Source organism: Natrix helvetica (assembly GCF_964273705.1).
Source record: "Natrix helvetica genome assembly, chromosome: 5".
NCBI classification, from domain to species: Eukaryota; Metazoa; Chordata; class Lepidosauria; order Squamata; family Natricidae; genus Natrix; species Natrix helvetica.
In genome coordinates this window covers 6,706,477-6,726,040 of record NC_138551.1, presented here as the reverse complement: position 1 = coordinate 6,726,040, position 19,564 = coordinate 6,706,477, and the positions used below count along the sequence as shown (strand labels likewise).

The window sequence follows — 19,564 nt, the reverse complement described above, 5'->3', positions numbered from 1 at the left end:
TTACCCCTCTATTCTGGAGACTGAGAAGGTATCTCCGTGGTAGCGCAGTGGTTAGAGTGCAGTACTGCAGGCTACTTTTGCTGCCTGCTGCCTGCTTGCAATTTGGCCATTCAAATCTCACTAGGCTCAAAGTTGACGCAGCCTTCCATCCTTCCGAGGTGGGGAAAATGAGGACCCAAATTGTTGGGGGCAATATCCTGATCTGTAAACCACTTAGAGAGGGCTCTGCTCCTCTTCCTTCCTCGGCTGTTGGAAGAAGCCCCTGTGCTTCATTCTCTTTGACAGCCGCCTTGCTTGCAGTGGGGAGTATTAGGGATGTAACCCTAGGCTTGGCTTGGCAATGTATATAAGCTATGATTGTAACAAATGTATCTGTTACTTTAAATGCTAAAGAGATGTAATTGATTTGTTACCTCAAGCAGCCATAAGAGGGAGCCAGAATGACTGTTAGCTCTCTGTTTTGTTAAACGCTGATTGGTTTATTATGAGGTACTGTGGTTTGCTACTGTTAGCTGTTTTTGTGTGCTAAGCTGACTATTTTGATAACTGAATGACTGAACCGTGTATGACTTAAGACTGTTAACTGGACTCTGAATAACTCTATATTTCCACATAGTAAATTACTATGTTTTATACTATTCAGTGTCCCTGTATGCTGGTTTGTCCGTCTTCTTCCATACCACTCTCATTACGCTTCTCTGCACACTTGCTCTCCTAACGGGGAGCTTAATTACTTAACAGAGAGAAATCAGGAGATAGAGGGAGGAGATGGCTGTCCCTAGCAGAAGCTCAGCTTTCTCCTCCCTCTCCCCCCCCAATTTTTCCTCACTCCATGGTAAGCAAGGCGACTGTCAAAGAGAACAAAGAGCGGGCACTTCTTCCAACATCCGAGGAAGGAAGAGGAGTGAAGGCCTTGGCTGTTGAAAGAAGCGCCCGCTCTTTGTTCTCTTTGACAGTCACCTTGTTTGCTGTGAGGTGGGGAGAAATCAGGGAGAGATGGAGGAGAAAGTCAAGCTTCTGCTAGGGGCGGCCTTCTCCTTCCTCTCCCCTCCGATTCACTTACTGCTTGCCACTGCCACCCCTGCGGCCCAACGGCTTCAGTCCCGCCTGCCCTCTTAGCTGGGTGGCTGGACAGGAAAGTGGCGAGGGGGTGAGCACCTGTCAGCATCCCTACCTCCTTCCTCCATGAGCCACAGCAGCGGGGAAACAGAGGCTTCTTTTCCAGCCTCCCAGGTGATCCAGCCCCACTTACACACATGCCTCGTGCTGCAGCAAGTGGTGTGTGTGTGTGTGTGTGTGTGTGTGTGATGTGCGTGCCTTCCGTGGCATGCCCAACACCTTCAGACACCCACCAGGTCACCCGCTGAGCAGCAAAGAAATCGGACTTCGGCAAAAGGAAAAAAAATGTTTGAAATTAGCCCTCTCTGCCGCTATGCTGAAAAGGCAGGAAGCGTGGCCAGGAGATAATAGTACGACTAACCATATTTGGATAACCTCAAATATGGCTAGTAAAGCAAGAGAATATTAGCAGAAAATATAAAACTGGCTGGAAATGATAATCAAACAGAATATTGAGTTGAAACCAGAAACATGTTTCCTAGGTGTACTACCAGAGGGCTATGATAAAGGGACCACATATTTAGTTTTACACATATTGACAGTAGATCAAGGAGATGCAGAATATTATATGATTTGGAATAAATTCTATGAATGGATAGAAGCAAGGGGTAGGAATTAGAGAAAAGTAAAATAATAAAGGTTAGTACTGAAAATAAGAAGGCAAATAATTATAATACTTTAATGTAAAAAAAAATTAGCTAAAAGCTTTTTGGTTATATTATTATTATTGTTAATATATCATTATTATTGTTATTAGCTTGTACGTCAATGTTTAATACCGCTCTTCCTTCTTGATCCTTTTTATTTCTAAATGGTATACCCCAGTGGTGGGTTTCAAAATTTTCGCTACCGTTTCAGTGGGCATAGCTAGGTGGGGGGGCATGTGACTGAGTGGGGCTGGCCAACTTGATGTCACTCACGCACATGCCCATTCAGTCACATGATCCCACCAAGCCATGCCAACAGGAAAATGTAGGGAATTTTTTGGGATTTCTACCTATCTACATAGACTTGCAAGGCAATGGGATGCGCATGCGTGAAGAACATGGCGGCGCCTGCAGCCAGCCACCACCTCTTTGAGAGCCGGTATGCAAAGCATCGGAGCGAGCAAGCGGTGACCATGTGGGAGGGGTGACATGTTTGCTTCCAGGCCCCACCAGCTTGTCATTCTTCTTAATAATAATAAATAATAATAAAATTTATTTCTTAGCCGCACCCTCTCCCGAAGGACTCGGGGCGGCGTACAATAAAAAACACATAAAATACAATATGGACAATACACACACAAAATAAACGAATACGTGTACATGGAGGAGGTAGGCAGATGAATAAAGACAATTAAAAACACAATTTAAAATCCCCTAATAAAATTCCAAAAACCACCAAAAAAAAAAAAACCTGTCAGGTTGAGCCAGGCCAGCTACTTGGAATAGGTGGGTCTTGAGCTTTATCCGGAAGGCGCGGAGGTCAGAGGTGGTCCTAATATCCGGGGGAAGGTCATTCCACAGGGCTGGGCCCGCTACAGAGAAGGCTCTGCTCCTAGACGCCGCCCCCCGACATTGTCTGGTGGACGGCACCTGGAGGAGTCCCTCTCTGTGCGAGCGAATTGGTCGCAGGGATGTATGGGGCAGGATACGATCCCGCAAGTAACTAGGTCCTGAGCCATGGAGCGCTTTAAAGATCATTATCAAGACCTTGAAACGCACCTGGTAGACCACAGGGAGCCAGTGCAGCTCGCGCAGGAAAGGTGTCACATGGGAGTACCTTGTCTCCGAGTGCATTTCAAGGGAAGCCCCATGTAGAGAGCGTTACAGTAGTCCAGGCGAGATGTCACCAGCGCATGAGTGACTGTGCGCAAGGCATCCCGGTCCAATAGGGGGCGCAATTGGCGCACCAGGTGAAACATGTGGAAGGTCGCAGTCGTCCGCGCACTCTGTCCAAATCCTCGATGGCAACCAAGTCAAACTCCTCCCAGATTGGTCTCTCAAGACTCGCCACGGACGCCTCTACAGGGCCACTGAAAGGGACCCAATCCTTCCGGATTTGAGCGATTTTATCCTGCAGATATTTCCCAAATTCCTCTGCCCTACCCTGTAAAGGGGCCTCCCACGGCCTCTGAAATAGGAGGGAGCGGGACACCCAAAACAGGACGGCAGGGCGGTTCTCTGCGGATGCAATGAGAGTGGCACAATATTGACGTTTGGCCACTCTCAATGCCACAAGGTACGTCCTTAAATGGGCTCGTACCTGTGTCCGGTCAAATTCGGAGCGGGAGGATCTCCAACGACTCTCTAGGCATCTCCTGCGGCGCTTCATCACCCTTAGCTCCTCGGTAAACCAAGGGGCTAGGGTGGAGCGTTGCCGCCGGAGAGGCCGCAAAGGCGCCACCCTGTTCAAGGCCCCAGTAGTCTCATTGTTCCACACGACCACCAGGTCCTCTACCCGAGGGCGGATCAGGGCCGCAGAAGGTGGCCCAAGCTCCATCTGGAACCTCTCTGGTTCCATCAGGCGCCTGGGGCGGAACCATCTAGTATTTTCCAGTTCCGCCTCCCCGCAGCGGGGGGTAGCACCAGGGAAGTCAAGTCGGAGGAGTGAGTGGTCTGACCATGACAGGGGAGTGATGGTTAAGTCCCCTCCTCCCAGATCACTCAACCACTGGCCAGAGACAAAAACAAGGTCCAAGGTGTGACCTCCCTCATGTGTCGGGCCCTGAATCAATTGAGTCAGGTCCATGGCTGTCATGGAGGCCATGAACTCCCGAACCCCCTTGGATGCTTCTCCCACCGATGGCAGGTTAAAGTCCCCCATCACTAAAAGTTTGGGGGTCTCAACTGCCACCGATGCGATCAGCTCGAGGAGTTTGGGCAGGGCTGCTGATGTATAGCGAGGAGCCAGGTATACAGGTATTCTTGGCTGCCTCCAGCTCTGACTCAAAGTTGGATCTTCATTATGCCTCTAATAGCCTTCCACTCTTAGCATACACACTCTGCCATGGCCTCCAGTCACGGGTGTGCTGCTGCAGGTTCAAATTGGTTTGGGCAATCCTCTAGCTAAGGATCTGGCCAGTTCGGCGAACCCATAAATCCCACCACTAGCTGGCCACGCCCACCACACCACATCCTCCCACCCTGCCCCTCCCCTCCCAGGAGTCCCCACACGGCCCATTTGGGATGCCAGGTAAGTACAGGGCCCGTACAGAGGCTTGGGGAGCCTGAAAAGTGGGCCTCCCAGAAGTTCCAGAAGGCTGGAAAAGGGCCAGTTTCTGGCCTCTACATGGCCTCCATAGCCTGGGGGAGGCTGTTTTCGCCCTCCTGGAGGCTCAAGGAAAGCCTCCAGAGCCCTCGAAGGGTGAAAGCACCCCCCACACACACACCGTAGTGCAGGAGGCTGACTAGGCCACACTCCCCATGGCCACGCCCACCCAGCAACTGAGCAGAGAACCCATTGCTAAAGGGTTAAGGAGAGGATTGAGTGCTATGAGTGGCAAGAATCCCCCCCCCCCCCACACAGACATAATTATCCCATCTCTTCTCTTCATGGCAGGGAGCCTTGCATCGTGTATCTGCTCTCACCCACCATTTTGATTTTTTGTTTATATTCAGGCAATTTAAATTTAGGCCTGAAACAAATTAGTAATCTGAAAACAATGTGAGATTTTTACATTGAAATTATTAAATTTTTCAGATTTGTCCTGTTTTTAGTTCCTCCTAATTAGTGTGAGGAGGACATGAAGAAATGCTACTTGGCAGATTCTTAACTCAATTTTTGTCCAGACAGACAGATGTAGCAAAAAAATAACAACATAAATAAGTGTTTGGTTTGTGATAGGGAATTCCCATAGACTATATCCATACCTCCTCCCTCTACTCCATCTATATTACTGTGAATAGGTTGGTGGACAGAGACGTGAAAAAGTGACTTCTTTCTTAGAGGCTAGATCAGTTTTTTTCATGCATGTATAGCTTTGCCTTTGAAAGTTCCTACAGTCTAGTACAAACTAGACAAACTAAAAGGGAGAAAAAAGCTCTAGTATTTCAATCTCTTCAGGGTTATCATGGAAATCTACTTCATTTCTTATGAATCTTTTCAGATTTCCTTGATGATGGGATATACTCTGGAAAGCAGATTATTCTCCCCTTCATACATGCTTTGTCTCATTCACAGGTCTACATTCCTGTGTGGGAGAGCAGCTAACAAGAATTGAGATCTTCACCTTTCTGACCAGCCTGTTGAGGACCTTCAGCTTCCGGTTGCCTGAAGGAGTGAAAGAACTCAATGAAGCCCCTGTCGCAAAAGTGCTGACACATCTACACCCTTACAAACTGTGTGCTATTCCCTTAAAATCTTAAGATTAAACATCATAAAAGGCATAAAATTAGTTACAGAGTAGCAATTCAATATGGTAAATGTTTCTGATATACCTATTACCTTAATATTGCATTTTGCTTCTGTTTACTCAATACTGAAACTTCTTCAACCTATTGCTGGGCTCACACAACATCCCCAACAAGGTCCACCAAACTTAGGAGGATGTGAGTGAAAAATGTACATATTACTTTCCATTTATTTTTAGTATCTTATTCATTTCAACTAAATTTCCCCTATAGACTTCATGTTCCCCAGCCATTTGTCCCTTTGAAGTGCACTCAAAGTGAAAACAGCGGTCTTTGTGAATGTATGCTTTAATCTTGTTGACCTTCCAAGTAAGAGCAGCTGTGTATGATAATATGGCCCCTCAGGAGAATGTAGAAGCTTTAAACTTGCAAGGAATATTTGCAGAATTGCAAAAATTATTAAATACAGAGGAGAGAACGGAAAGAAAACTGGATTAATTGGAACATATAACAATAAAATATGATGAAAAAATTGAGGATGTTTATCAAATGCAAAATGAGGTGATTGAAACTCAAAAAACTGAAGTGCAAGATGAATATAGAGAGATTAAACCTGTTGACGTCTATGGCAATTGGTTTATTTTTGAAAAAAGAAAGAATGGAATATCAAAAGAGGAATTAAATGGAGAGGAGATTTATTCCAAAGGGCAAGATATAGAAGAAGAAGAGAACATTAAAGAACCTATGGACTATGAAATCTTATTGACAAAAATATTGATAACACTGCTGACAATCAAAGACAAGCTGAACAAGGAAACAGAAAGAGGGCATCAAGAGTACATGAGAGATTTTACAAGCAAGGAGTTGCTAAGAGAAGTCCATACAGATCTGATTAAGAAGATGTTTAGAAGACTAGTTCCACAAATGGCAGAAGATATGAGAGTGTTTTGTTATTGCAAAAATTCAGGTTGATAGATAGAAGAGTATAATTCAAAACTAGCTAAACTTAGTGAAATGTAGTGATAATAGGTATAGTTAAATAAAAATTGATAATGATAATAATGTATACATTGTGTAGTGTTATGATAAGCAATTACTGGATATGAATATTGAATGATAACCATGAAGGGAAGGCTAGAAATCCTTTTGGATTATATATAAAGGTTAATAATAATAATAACAATAAAAAAGAATTAAATTAGACACAGTTTTGATTATTAGGGGGAAAATGTTATGATATACGATATAGCCAAATAAAGAAAGGATAATGATAATAATTCATATATATGTATGGGTATAATATAAGGAAACTGGGTGCAAATTGTAAACAGTGATTTGGAAAGGAGGATTAGAAAATTTTGTTATTAAATATTATGGATGTTTAGCTAGAATAGGACATAAGGATTCAATGTTAATGGAGGATTTTAGAAATAGTAAATGAAATGCCAGTAGGTGGTTATGTACTAAATTTTGGTATATTTTATGATGAAGGACGTTTAAATAATTATAGTCAAATAAAAGTGGAGGTATGATGATGGTAATATGCATAAGCACCTGTTAAAATACTAGAGTTAATATGAACTAAACTTGATGACGGTGGAAGAGATGTACGAAAGCTTTTTGTAACCAATTGATACACTTTCTACAGTATGTAAAGAAGAAGGGTTTTTATGTTTATTTTGAAAAATAAAATTAAAAAATTGGTGGCAAAAAAACCCCAGGCAATCAATCAGTCTTCAACTATAACACAGAAGCATACATGGAGAGAGAAACCACCTTCACAGGGCCTCTCTTATATAAATAGGCTCTTAAAGTGCTGATTCATTCTCAATGCATCATCTCGGTTTACAGCCTTACAGTAGCTGATCATTTATTAAGTCATCATTAATTTAACAGGCTGAGTCAACCTGGAGGCCTGTTGGATTGAACTCAGTCTGTGGGCAGAGTTTGCCTGAAATACTGCATTCTAACCCCTGCATTAACAGGGTTCATGATGCTTCAGAATAGGGCAATTGTTCCTGCTAAGGTTGTAATATGGATCTGTTATTTTCAGTTGTGCACATGGATTAGGCAGCTTGTATGGTGAGATCATTTTTAGACAGGTATTTCAAAACACTTACAGCTCTCTACCTATAATTTGATCCTCCCATGTCCATTAAGCACGGCACCATTGTGGTATAGCCATTATGTGAGCAAGATAACATCTTGCTCACAAAGTACGGACGCTCATTAGACAGAGCATTAAAAGACATGTTGCCATTCTTTTCCCATCAGTGAAACAAAGAAGCAGCAGGAGAATGATGGTGATGGGGACATTTCTGTTCGTTTTGCTGCTTGCTCTGCTGATTCTCTACTTCCTGAGGCAACTCTGGTCCCAACGACATTTGCCTCCTGGTCCTTTGGATCTCCCTCTCATTGGGACCTTGTGGGCTTATGGGTTTTGGCTTCGCGAAGATTACTTCCGTAAGGTATTTCATTATAAAGAATAATCCAGTCATATCCAAATAATACTCAATTGTTTTCTTTGTACCAAAACTATAAACAAATGTATTAATAAGGTGACCAACTTTTTTACAATGAAAAGGAGGACAAAACACGTTCTATTGTCCAAAATGCTAAGGTGACCAACTTTTTTACAATGAAAAGGAGGACAAATAAATTGGAAAAAATATATCGTAAATAAAAGAAATATTTTATTCATTGCAACAATAATACACTAAAATATGATATATGCATAATAAAAACATTTGCAACATTTTATATTGTAATTATGCTTACATGCCTGTTAATTATTATTTAAATGAGTACTTTTCCATTGAATTAATATTTTTGTCAATGTATCATCTTCTAACAATATATTGGAAATATCTGAACAAGAAATATCCTTCATATTGAATTTTACGGCAACTGCTGCAGCTAGAGTATCAACATTCAATCTCGATTTCTCACTTGTCGAAAAATCATTGGCAATTGAAAAAAACTCTTTCAACTGCTGCATTAGTTCCAGGGCAGCACAATGTAAATTGAACAAGTATAAATAAATGTTCACATGGAATATGTTCATTTTTGAAATGGCTGAAAATATCCACCCATCTTTTATCAATTTCAACATGTTGATTTTCCCATTGTATTAATTTTTCAGAATTTAAATATACATTCAGTCTTCTAATTTCTTCAAAGAGACAATTGTCGTCTAGTTTAATGTCTAGCATTTCTTTAGATAAAAATTCAACATAAGATTCAATATCTGTCCAATATACTTGCGATGAAGTAAAAAAAACACCATTAAAAACTCTTTAATAAAATACGTCACATAACGCGCAACAGATTAGCCTTCAAATATCAAAAAGGAGGACATGTAGGAGGACACTTTTCGAGGGAGGACAGAACTTACAAAACAAGGACTGTCCTCCCTAAAGGAGGACGGTTGGTCACCTTAGTATTAAGCTAGTGAAATATTCCTTCATGATGTGGACTTCAAGTGCTAGTCATGATATTTGATTAGTTATGTTCCTCATCGAGCCAGAATATTCAAGCTGAGACCTGCTCACCAACATTTCACAGAGCAGAATTTGAAAGAAACTTCACAGAGATGATCTTTTAGAAGGCAGATTCTAGTTCAATCTTACTAAGAAATGTTTGCTAATGGAACGAATTCAAAGATAATGATTATATGCAGCTGGTTGGAGAAAGAAGCAATAGAAACATATTTCATGTACAGACAAGAAATATGTGCTTGGTATCTGGCATAGTATGACCTAGATGTTGGCAGTTATGCAATCGAATTGAGCCACCTCTCTACTTCTGGCAGGTTTCCCTGCACCAACGCTCTTAGCAATGTAAGATACCTAACTTTTTAATATTCAATATAAGTAGTTTTCAAGAAACTGTGTGTAATGGGGAGAATCATTTAGTTACTATTGGTGGAATTACCAAACTCTAGTAATACTCCTCAAACAGTCAATAGCATAATTAGTCATTGTGTGCTAAGTCCTGTTGAAAAAACCCCTTTGTCTAGATAATGAAAGCTACATTCTTCTTCTAGATTCCACTCTTTCATCAAAAAAAGGGGGGGCACAATTTATGAGCTGGGATTGTTGTTTATAACTGTCTTCCAACCAACACATGCATTCAATACAATACAATACAATACAATACAATACAATACAATACAATACAATACAATAGTAGAGTTGGAAGGGACCTTGGAGGTCTTCTAGTCCAACCCCCTGTCTAGGCAGGAAACCCTATACCGTTTCAGATTCTTGGAGATTCTTGGGGTAATGTTTCAGTTGGAGAGGGAAAAGTTCATTCCCTTTCTCTTCTTGGTCTGAGAGAAGCCAGTTAACAGCTTACCAGAGTAGTGATCTGAAAAACATTTGCAGAATCATGCTGAAAACCCCACTATCTGCTTCTAGACTTGTGCTCCTTCTCAGAGGCTAATTTAACCATGTTTTCTTCTTCATGTCTAAGAGTGTGATCATTAGGGGGGGGATGGGACTGAAGAAGCTTCTCAAATGAGAAGCGAAATGTCTTCAAGGAAAAACAAAGTCCAGTTGCCTTTTGAAAAAGCATCTCTAGGACATCCATAACTTGGATGACTGAGAATATCTGCTTGCCACCTCTGGCACACGTGCCATAGATTCCCCATTACTGGCGTAGACTGTCTTGTCAATATAACTATCAGTTGGATGGTTCAGGAATTGATGGCTGAAAAAAGCAGGGGGGCAAAGAAAGATGCTGAAACACAAAATGGACTGCTGTTTTTGCAGGAATCTTAGGGAGAGAAAATAAGTTTCTAAAGAGCAGACAATTGTATATGGTGAAAGGTCTTAGAATTGAGGATTTAGGGAAGACACTGGTGGCATCTTAGCTGTAAATAATCTAGTTTATATGATCGTAACATTTCACAACTTTGATTCACTTGACAGCATGTAAAAAAATATGGAAATATATACTCCATGTGGAGTGGACATTACCTTCTTGTAGTGCTATCTGGATTCAAAACTGTGAAAGAAGGAATGGACCGTTTCCCAGAAGAATTGTCTTATCGACCGGAGGATGCTTTCATGACAGGTGTAGGGCAGAGAAGGGGTAAGTAGAAATAATAAGGAATTGTATCTACATAACTATCACACTGTTGCAATTTGTGGGGATAATATGTACAGCAAGTTGGGGGTGGGGGGAAGCGTAAGGGAAAATAAAATTATTTACAGTTATGAGATAAGCAATAGAACTATTGCTGTAATACGCTTTACCCTACATTATGTTGCATCTCCATTGTATTCAATCTTGTTTTCTTTCATTGATAAATTGACGTAGACATTGCATTTCCTTTTTGTAATTATTTGATGTTTCTTGATGTAATGCATAAAACCACATATGATTGTTTATTATTATTTCATTTCTTTAGATATTCTACCATTGATGATGTTGCCAAGTTAGGGGTAATGAAACATCTGCAAGAAAACAAGCAAGGCACCAAGGACCCCTCAATACAATACAATACAATACAATGCAATAGTAGAGTTGGAAGGGACCTTGGAGGTCTTCTAGTCCAACCCCCTGCCTAGGCAGGGAACCTTATACCGTTTCAGACAAATGGTTATCCAACATCTTCTTAAAGACTTCCAGTGTTGGGGCATTCACAACTTCTGGAGGCAATTTCTGTTCCAATGATTAATTGTTCTAACTGTCAGGAAATTTCTCCTCAGTTCTAAGTTGCTTCTCTCCTTGATTAGTTCCCTCACACAATTTTATACTGTGTTTTCCCCAAAATAAGACAGGGTCTTGTTTTCTTTCGACTCCCAAAATAAGCGCTTGGCCTTGTTTTCGGGGAGGTCTTATTATTTTTGAGGTGCAGGAGGTGGCAAGCGTGGTCACCTCATGGCTGCTGCTGTGCTGCAAAATTTTGGGGGAGGGCTTATTTTCTGGGGAGGCCTTATTTTAGCCCATGCGCTCAAAAGCCTGATTGGGCTTATTATCCAGGGAGGTCTTATTTTCAGGGAAACAGGGTAGTTAGTATTTCTCATATTATAATTATGCAAATGCAAACTATTTTTATTCCTCGTCATGATTGCTTGGTTGGCTTGTTCCTCTCGCCATCTTGCAAGCACAGCCTGTTCCAGGGAGATGCCTGTTTTCTTAATTGCAGGGAGACAATTTGCATTTATTAATGCGTTGAAATTTCTTCCCCATTTTCTGACTGGTATATGATTAAGAAGAAACCAAAATTTTAGTGAATTCTACATTTAAGCAATTGCTCCCTTAGAAATTAGAATCTTTTCTAAATAATATAACTTACTTATATTTTAATTGAAAAGGCACTTTTATATCATCCTGAATTATCTCTTCCATGAACCTTTCTAAGAATATTTTCCCTCAAATGGGCATCAACAAACTTAAAGGCTTCTCCTCTCCTCTCCTATCCCCTTCTCTCCCTTAGGCTTGCCCCACAGATGTCTCTCCTCTCCTATCCCCCTTCTCTCCCTCAGGCTTGTCCCACAGATGTCTCTCCTCTCCTATCCCCTTCTCTCCCTTAGGCTTGTCCCACAGATGTCTCTCCTCTCCTATTCCCCTTCTCTCCCTCAGGCTTGTCCCACAGATGTCTCTCCTCTCCTATCCCCTTCTCTCCCTTAGGCTTGTCCCACAGATGTCTCTCCTCTCCTATCCCCTTCTCTCCCTTAGGCTTGCCCCACAGAGGCCTCTCTTATCTTATCCCCTTCTCTACCTCAGGCTGTCCCCATTGATCGTCTCCAAACTCCCAGCCCTCAGGCCAGTTGAGTCACGTACTGGTCACATCCAAGTGGCAATTGGAAAAGAGTTATTTTCAGGTTGTGAGGGGGAGTAGAACATATAACATTTATTATTATTGTGTTAATAATAATATAAGAAATACTAATGATCTGATGGTCATTTTGAAAAATCCTTTCTTAGCAAGCACCTAGAAGGCAAGAGGAACATACATGCCAAATTTCAATTTTGTAGGCTTTACGGTTCTGGAGATTTTGTGGTGTTGTGTGAGTGACAATTTGCTTTTATATATATAGATGTCCTTAATTTAGTGACACATACTAAAGTAACACAGTGTTATTTCATTTCTTCCATTGTTTTGTATCCCTCCAGCTTGCACTTTTCTTTCAAATATATTATTTTCCAGCTCCTTAATTTGAAGTCATTGTTTTTAATAAAATATTGGTCATTTTTTCTACTACATGATTTAATAGGTCAGATAAACACTATCACATTCTGGCTCAGAAGATACTAAGCTTCGTTACTTTAAACATATCTTTTCTTACAACTGTGTGTTCATTTATAGATGAACACAAAAGCAATTTAAAATGTCATAATTATTGCTAGAAAACCACAATATTAATTTGATTAAGGGGTCCTTGGTGCTCTATGAGCTTATTATTTTATTTTATTTTTTTGCAGACATTTCATGACCCAAACTAGGTAACATCATCACTTGATTAAACTTGGTGAATTAAAAATCCATTTGCCTATTTTACTGGTTAGTTTCAATCTTGAAGGAGGAAGTTGCAGATGGATTCTGGGATCACTGGGAAGATCTTGTCTCTTGTGCCTATAACATATGTTCGTAAACATGAACGTTTACATCATTTTAGAAGGACTTGATGTCCATTGTATAAGGTTGGCAGGCAATGCATCTGTGGTCACCACACCACATCCACCTCCCAGTGTCCATGTGACTTCCAAAAGGAATAAATATTTTTGTAAGAAAAAAAATAGCACAGTCAGAATCTTACTAAATGGCTACATGTCATAAAGGTTTGGTATTCCCATCTGAAATCCAAAGAGATATTTGGCAAGAATTGGACTTGTTTTTTTTTTTTAAAGAATATGGTCAGGAATCATTTATCATTGTCTGCTGATGCCTTCAGGAATTGTTTTCTCCAATGGCCACACCTGGAAACAGCAGCGTCACATTGGCATCACTTCTCTGCGGAAGCTGGGCCTGGGGAAGAAAAGCATTGAGCATCAGATAGAAGATGTGGCTCAGAGACTGGTGGAGATGTTTAGACAAACAAAAGGTCTGTTTTGGGTAATGGGTAATTTGGGAAATTTGAGGTAATGGCAAAATCTTTTCTATTCTGAGTATTTTAAAGAAAAATATTGTTTGATTTGATTCTTTTTAGTTTTGAAACAATTGACAGAGTTCCCAATTTCCTTCTTTCCTTCCCTTTTTCTTTAAAAAATTCATTATGAAATATCTTTGTTTAAATATCTTTGTTTGCAGGACAGCCTTTTGACCCTTCATTTCCAGTAGTAAATGCAGTTTCTAATGTCATATGTGCTTTGAGTTTTGGCCATCAATTTGCTCCTGAAGATGAGAACTTCCAGAAGTTAATTAAAGCTCTTGAAATTATTGTGAAATTCTCTGGTGGCTTTTTTCATGTGGTGAGTCATGTTCTATATTTAAGCTCTGCCAAAACCCATTTTCCATCAGTAATTTCATGGGATCATGAATGGAATGAAGGGAGGAAGCCTTGGAAATTGTCTAGTAGGTATGTCTGTTCTTGAATCAGTCTTGACTCTAGGTGAGAGCCTGGACAAGTCTTTGCAGTTTCCTTGTCAAGATTTTGGAAGTGGTTTGCCATTGCCCATTTCCCAGGGCTGAGAGAGGGAACTCTTCCAGTATTATACAGTTGAGCAAGTGCTTGAGTTGAGACTAGAACTCAGAGTATCTCAGTTTCTAGGCTGGTGCATTAACAGCTACCCCAAAGTGATTCTGCATATGGATGAATCCCACATTTCAGTTATCACCAGCATCTGGCTATCTATCCCATGTTTCAATAGCTTTAGCAAAATATGTTCCTCCATTGTTTGCCATGTTTTAATATTCTTGCAATGTCTTTCTTTGGTTATTAAGTGTTGTCTATTACTGTGAGCTGCTGAGAACAATGGGAGGTACCTGTTGAGCTGCTTTTAAAAATTGCGGTGGGTTATAAATAAATAACTTTTCCAATTTCCATTTCTATTAGATGCTTTTTGTGTTCCCACGATTAATGACCTACCTCCCAGGCCCTCACAAGGAGGCCTTTGCTTCTGTAGAGGTGATCACTTCCTTTGCAAAGAAGGAAATAGAGAAACACAAGGAATCCAGATCTCTCCATGAGCCACAAGATTTCATTGATTACTATCTTCTACAGATGGAGAAGGTATGGGTTGACTGTGGTTCAATACATCGGCAAGGAATCTTCCTCGCTATAAGGAAACAGGAGGAGTTACTGAAATTGCCTTTATTGGATTTTCTTTCTTTTTCATTTAGCTTCTCTTCTGAATTTAGTCCATGCTAATTCAGATGGCTTCTAAATAAGAACTATATCGAACCTTTGTAATCGTGAACTCTTCTTAGACAAGGGAGATTCTCTGGGGGAAGTTGGAATTATCTTCGTTTGTCATCCTCTCATGTCTGCCTATCATTTCTTTCCCCCCTTTTTTCCTGAAGATTCCATTCCTTCCATTATGAAGGAAAAGAATTAACAGGGATTTTTGATTAATTCATTCTTAAATGAATACTATACAATAAAACAATAGCAGAGTTGGAAGGGACCTTGGAGGTCTTCTAGTCCAACCCCCTGCCTAGGCAGGAAACCCTATTCCATTTCAGACAAATGGCTATCCAACATCTTCTTAAAGACTTCCAGCGTTGGGGCATTCACAACTTCTGGAGGCAAGGAGTTCCACAGATTAATTGTTCTAACTGTCAGGAAATTTCTCCTCAGTTCTAAATTGCTTCTCTCCTTGATTAGTTTCCACCCATTGCTTCTTGTTCTATCCTCAGGTGCCTTGGGGAGTAGTTTGACTCCCTCTTCTTTGTGGCAACCCCTGAGATTGGTAAGGCCACACTTGGAATTCTGCATTCAGCTTTGGTCACCATGATGTAGAAAAGATGTGGAGACTCTAGAACAGGGGTGGGGAACTGTGGCTCTTTTGCGACTTGTGGACTTCAACTCCCAGAATTCCTGAGGCAGCTATGTTGGTTCTGGAATTCTGGGAGTTGAAGTCCACAAGTCGCAAAAGAGCCACAGTTCCCCACCCCTGCTCTAGAAAGAGTGCAGAGAGGAGCAACAAAGATGATTAAGAGACTGGAGAATAAAAGAAGGGGAGACATGATAGCAGTGTTCCAATATCTCAAGGGTTGCCACAAAGAAGAGGAAGTCAAACTATTCTCCAAGGCACCTGGGGGTAGAACAAGAAGCAATGGGTGGAAACTAATCAAGGAGAGAAGCAACTTAGAACTGAGGAGAAATTTCCTGACAGTTAGAACAATTAACTGGTGAATGCCCCAACACTGGAAGTCTTTAAGAAGATGTTGGATAGCCATTTGTCTGAAACGGTATAAGGTTTCCTGTCAAGGCAGGGGGTTGGACTAGAAGACCTCCAAGGTCCCTTCCAACTCTGCTATTGTATTGTATTGTAGATATTGGAACACTGCTATCATGTCTCCCCTAGTCCTTCTTTTCATTAAACTAGACATACCCAGTTCCTGCAACCGTTCTTCATATGTTTTAGTCTCCAGTCCCCTAATCATCTTTGTTGCTCTTCTCTGCACTCTTTCTAGAATCTCCACATCTTTTCTTCATCATGGAGACCAAAACTCAATGCAGTATTCCAAGTGTGGCCTTACCAAGCCATTATAAATTGGTATTACCACTTCATGTGATCTTGATTCTATCCCTCTGTTTGTGTAGCCTAGAACTGTGTTGGCTTTTTTGGCAGCTGCTGCACACGGCTGGCTCATATTTAAATGGTTGGCCACTAAGACTCCAAGATCCCTCTCACAGTTACTATTATTGAGCAAGGTACCACCTATACTGTACCTGTGCATTTCGTTTTTCTTGCCTAAATTAGAACCTTACTCTTTTCACCATCGAATTTCATTTTGTTAGATAGTGCCCAATATTCAAGTTTGTCAAGATCCTTCTGTATCTTAAGCCTATCTTCTGGAGTGTTGGCTATTCCTGCCAGCTTGGTGTCATCTGCAAATTTGACGTTCCCCATTTATTCCCTCATCCAAATCATTGATGAAGATGTTGAAGAGTTCTGGGCCTAAATCAGCGTCTTGGGGTACTCCACTGCATAATTTCCCTGACATGTTCAGTAAAGGACAGATACTATTACAATATTGAATTTAGTACAATATTGGAAGAAGTATGTGGTAGGCCAGAACACACAGTTGTAGTTGGTTAGTTAGCCTCCATGAACCACAAGATTTCCTTGATCAATTATTTAACACATAATTAGTTTTAATAAATAAATAAATAAATTCAATTCAATTTATTCAATTTATTTGTGCTTCTAGACCGCCCCCTCTCCCAGAAGGGACTCGGGGCGGTGTACAGTCCATAGAGAATATCACAAAAATACAATAAAAAATTAAATATGTACAGTTTGGAGGAGGTTAAAATGCAATTAAAAGAACTGTACAAAGCTAAATAAATATAATTTTTTTTTAAATCCCTAAAACAGACACAACAGATTAAAAACCCTAAAATAACCAGATAATAATACATTTGCCAGGAGGGACAGTTGTAATTATGCCAGGCCTGCTAATCGGAACAGGTGAGTCTTCAATTTTTGCCGGAAGGAGCGGAGGTCAGAAGTGGTTCTAATGTCGGGGGGGAGGTCATTCCAGAGGGTTGGGCCCATCACAGAGAAGGCCCTACTCCTTGGTGTTGCCCGTTGGCATTGCCTAGTGGACGGCACCAGGAGAAGTCCCTCCCTGTGTGAGCGAATTGGCCGCAGGGATGTATGTGGGAGGATGCGATCCCGCAAGTAACTAGGTCCCGTGCCATGGAGCGCTTTAAAGATGGTAATCAGCACCTTGAAACGCACCCGAAAAACCACAGGTAGCCAGTGCAGCTCGCGCAGGAGAGGTGTTACGTGGGAGTACCTCGTACTCCCCATCACAGCCCGCGCGGCTGCGTTCTGAACCAACTGCAGTCTCCGGGCGCGTCCCAAGGGCAGCCCCATGTAGAGAGCGTTGCAGTAATCCAGGCGGGACGTCACCAGCGCATGAGTGACCGTGCGTAGGGCATCCCGGTCCAGTAGGGGGCGCAATTGGTGCACCAGGCGAACCTGGTGGAACGCCCCCCTCGCCACGGCTGCCACATGGTCATCCATTGACAGCCGGGCATCAAGGAGGACGCCCAAATTGCACGCCCGTTCCACAGGGGGCAATTGTTCACCCCCTATGGCCAGCGATGGAATCAGCTGGCTGAACCAAGGTGCCGGTAGCCACAGCCACTCGGTCTTGGAGGGGTTGAGTTTAAGTCTGTTGTCCCCCATCCAGACCACGACGGCTTCCAAGCACCGGGACATCACTTCAACAGCCTCGTTGGGGTGGTTTGGGGTTGAAATATACAGCTGAGTATCATCAGCGTAGAGGTGATACTCAACCCCAAAACCACGGATGATCTCACCCAGCGGCTTCACATATGTGTTGAACAGGAGAGGCGAGAGGACCGACCCCTGTGGCACTCCACAAGTGAGTGGCCTCGGGGTCGACCTCTGTCCCCCTGTCAACACACATTGCCTCCGGTCGGAGAGGTAGGAGCCGAACCACCGCAAAACGGTACCTCCGACTCCTATCCCCTCCAACCGGCGCAATAGGATACCATGGTCGATGGTATCAAAAGCCGCCGAGAGGTCTAATAGGACCAGGATAGAGGAACAACCTCTATCTCTGGCCCTCCAGAGATCATCGACCAACGCGACCAAGGCTGTCTCTGTGCTGTGTCCGGGTCGGAAGCCGGACTGGCGTGAGTCTAGATACTCGGATTCGTCAAGGTGTTGTGGAAACTGCTGCGCCACCACATTCTCGACAACCTTCGCTAAAAACGGAAGGTTGGAGACTGGACGATAGTTAGCTAGCTCCATTGGGTCGAGTGCAGGCCTCTTAAGTAAGGGTCTCACCACCGCCTCCTTCAAGGCGGCTGGTAAGGATCCCTCACCCAATGAGGCATTCACCAGGCCCAGAAGCCAGCCTCGGGTCACCTCCCAAGCTGCCAGTACCAACCAGGAGGGACACGGGTCCATTAAACATGTGGTGGGTCGCAGCCGTCCACGCAACCTATCCAAATCCTCGGGGGCAACAGAATCAAACTCCTCCCAGGATGGTCTCACAAGACTCGCTGTTGGCGGCCCGTCCGGTCCACTGAGGGGGGCCCATCCGCTCCGGATCTGAGCGACTTTATCCTGCAGATATTCCCCAAACTCCTCTGCTCTGCCCTGCAAGGGTGTCCCTTGCGTCCTCTGTGACAAGAGGGAGCGGGTCACCCTAAACAGGGCGGCAGGGCGGTTATCCGCGGACGCAATAAGAGCAGCACAATATCTACGTTTGGCCGCCCTTAATGCCACAAGGTAGGTCCGTAAATAGGCTCTTACCTGTGTTCGATCAGATTCGGAGCGTGAGGACCTCCACCTGCTCTCTAGACGTCTCCTATGGCGCTTCATCACCCTCAGCTCCTCGGTATACCAAGGAGCCCGGGTGGGTCGCTGCCGCAGGAGAGGTCGCAAAGGCGCAACCCGGTCCAAGGCCCCAGCCGCCGCCCTATTCCAGGCGGCCGCTAGGTCCTCCGACCGAGCGCGGGTCAGGGCTACAGGTAATGGCCCAAGCTCCATCTGGAACCTATCCGGCTCCATCAGGTGCTTGGGGCGGTACCAGCTTGGACCATCTGGTCCCGCCTCCTCGCGGTGGGGGGTAGCGCCAGGGAAGTCCAGCCGGAGACATGAGTGATCCGACCATGACAGGGGTGTAACAACAAAGTCCCCTATACCCAGATCACTCGTCCACTGCTCAGATACAAAAACAAGGTCCAATGTGTGGCCACCTTCGTGTGTGGGGCCCTGAATTAACTGGGTCAGGCCCATGGCTGTCATGGAAGCCATGAACTCCCGAGCCACCTCAGACGCTGCTCCCGTCGACGGCAGGTTGAAATCCCCCATAACCACAAGCCTGGGGATCTCAACCGCCGTCTCCGAGATCAGCTCGAGGAGCTCGGGCAGGGCCGCTGATGTATAGTGAGGAGCCAAGTATACAATCAGCAAACCCAACTGCCTCCCTGGGCCCCATTTCACACCAA

At 43.1% G+C, this 19,564-nt stretch overlaps 1 protein-coding gene across 1 annotated transcript in view; it reads left to right on the top strand.

Annotated features, from left to right (window-relative positions):
• The window catches only part of LOC309393801 (uncharacterized protein), a gene marked incomplete at both ends in the record, with an annotated part of 310,121 nt that overhangs the window by 49,464 nt on the left and 241,093 nt on the right, over window positions 1–19,564 (top strand). Inside the window, 5 exons of the mRNA XM_081956297.1 lie at window positions 5,284–5,445; window positions 7,728–7,921; window positions 10,385–10,547; window positions 13,358–13,507; window positions 13,714–13,874. Of these exons, the coding sequence (XP_081812423.1) occupies window positions 5,284–5,445; window positions 7,728–7,921; window positions 10,385–10,547; window positions 13,358–13,507; window positions 13,714–13,874 (830 nt within the window). The remainder of the gene's footprint in view (window positions 1–5,283; window positions 5,446–7,727; window positions 7,922–10,384; window positions 10,548–13,357; window positions 13,508–13,713; window positions 13,875–19,564) is intronic.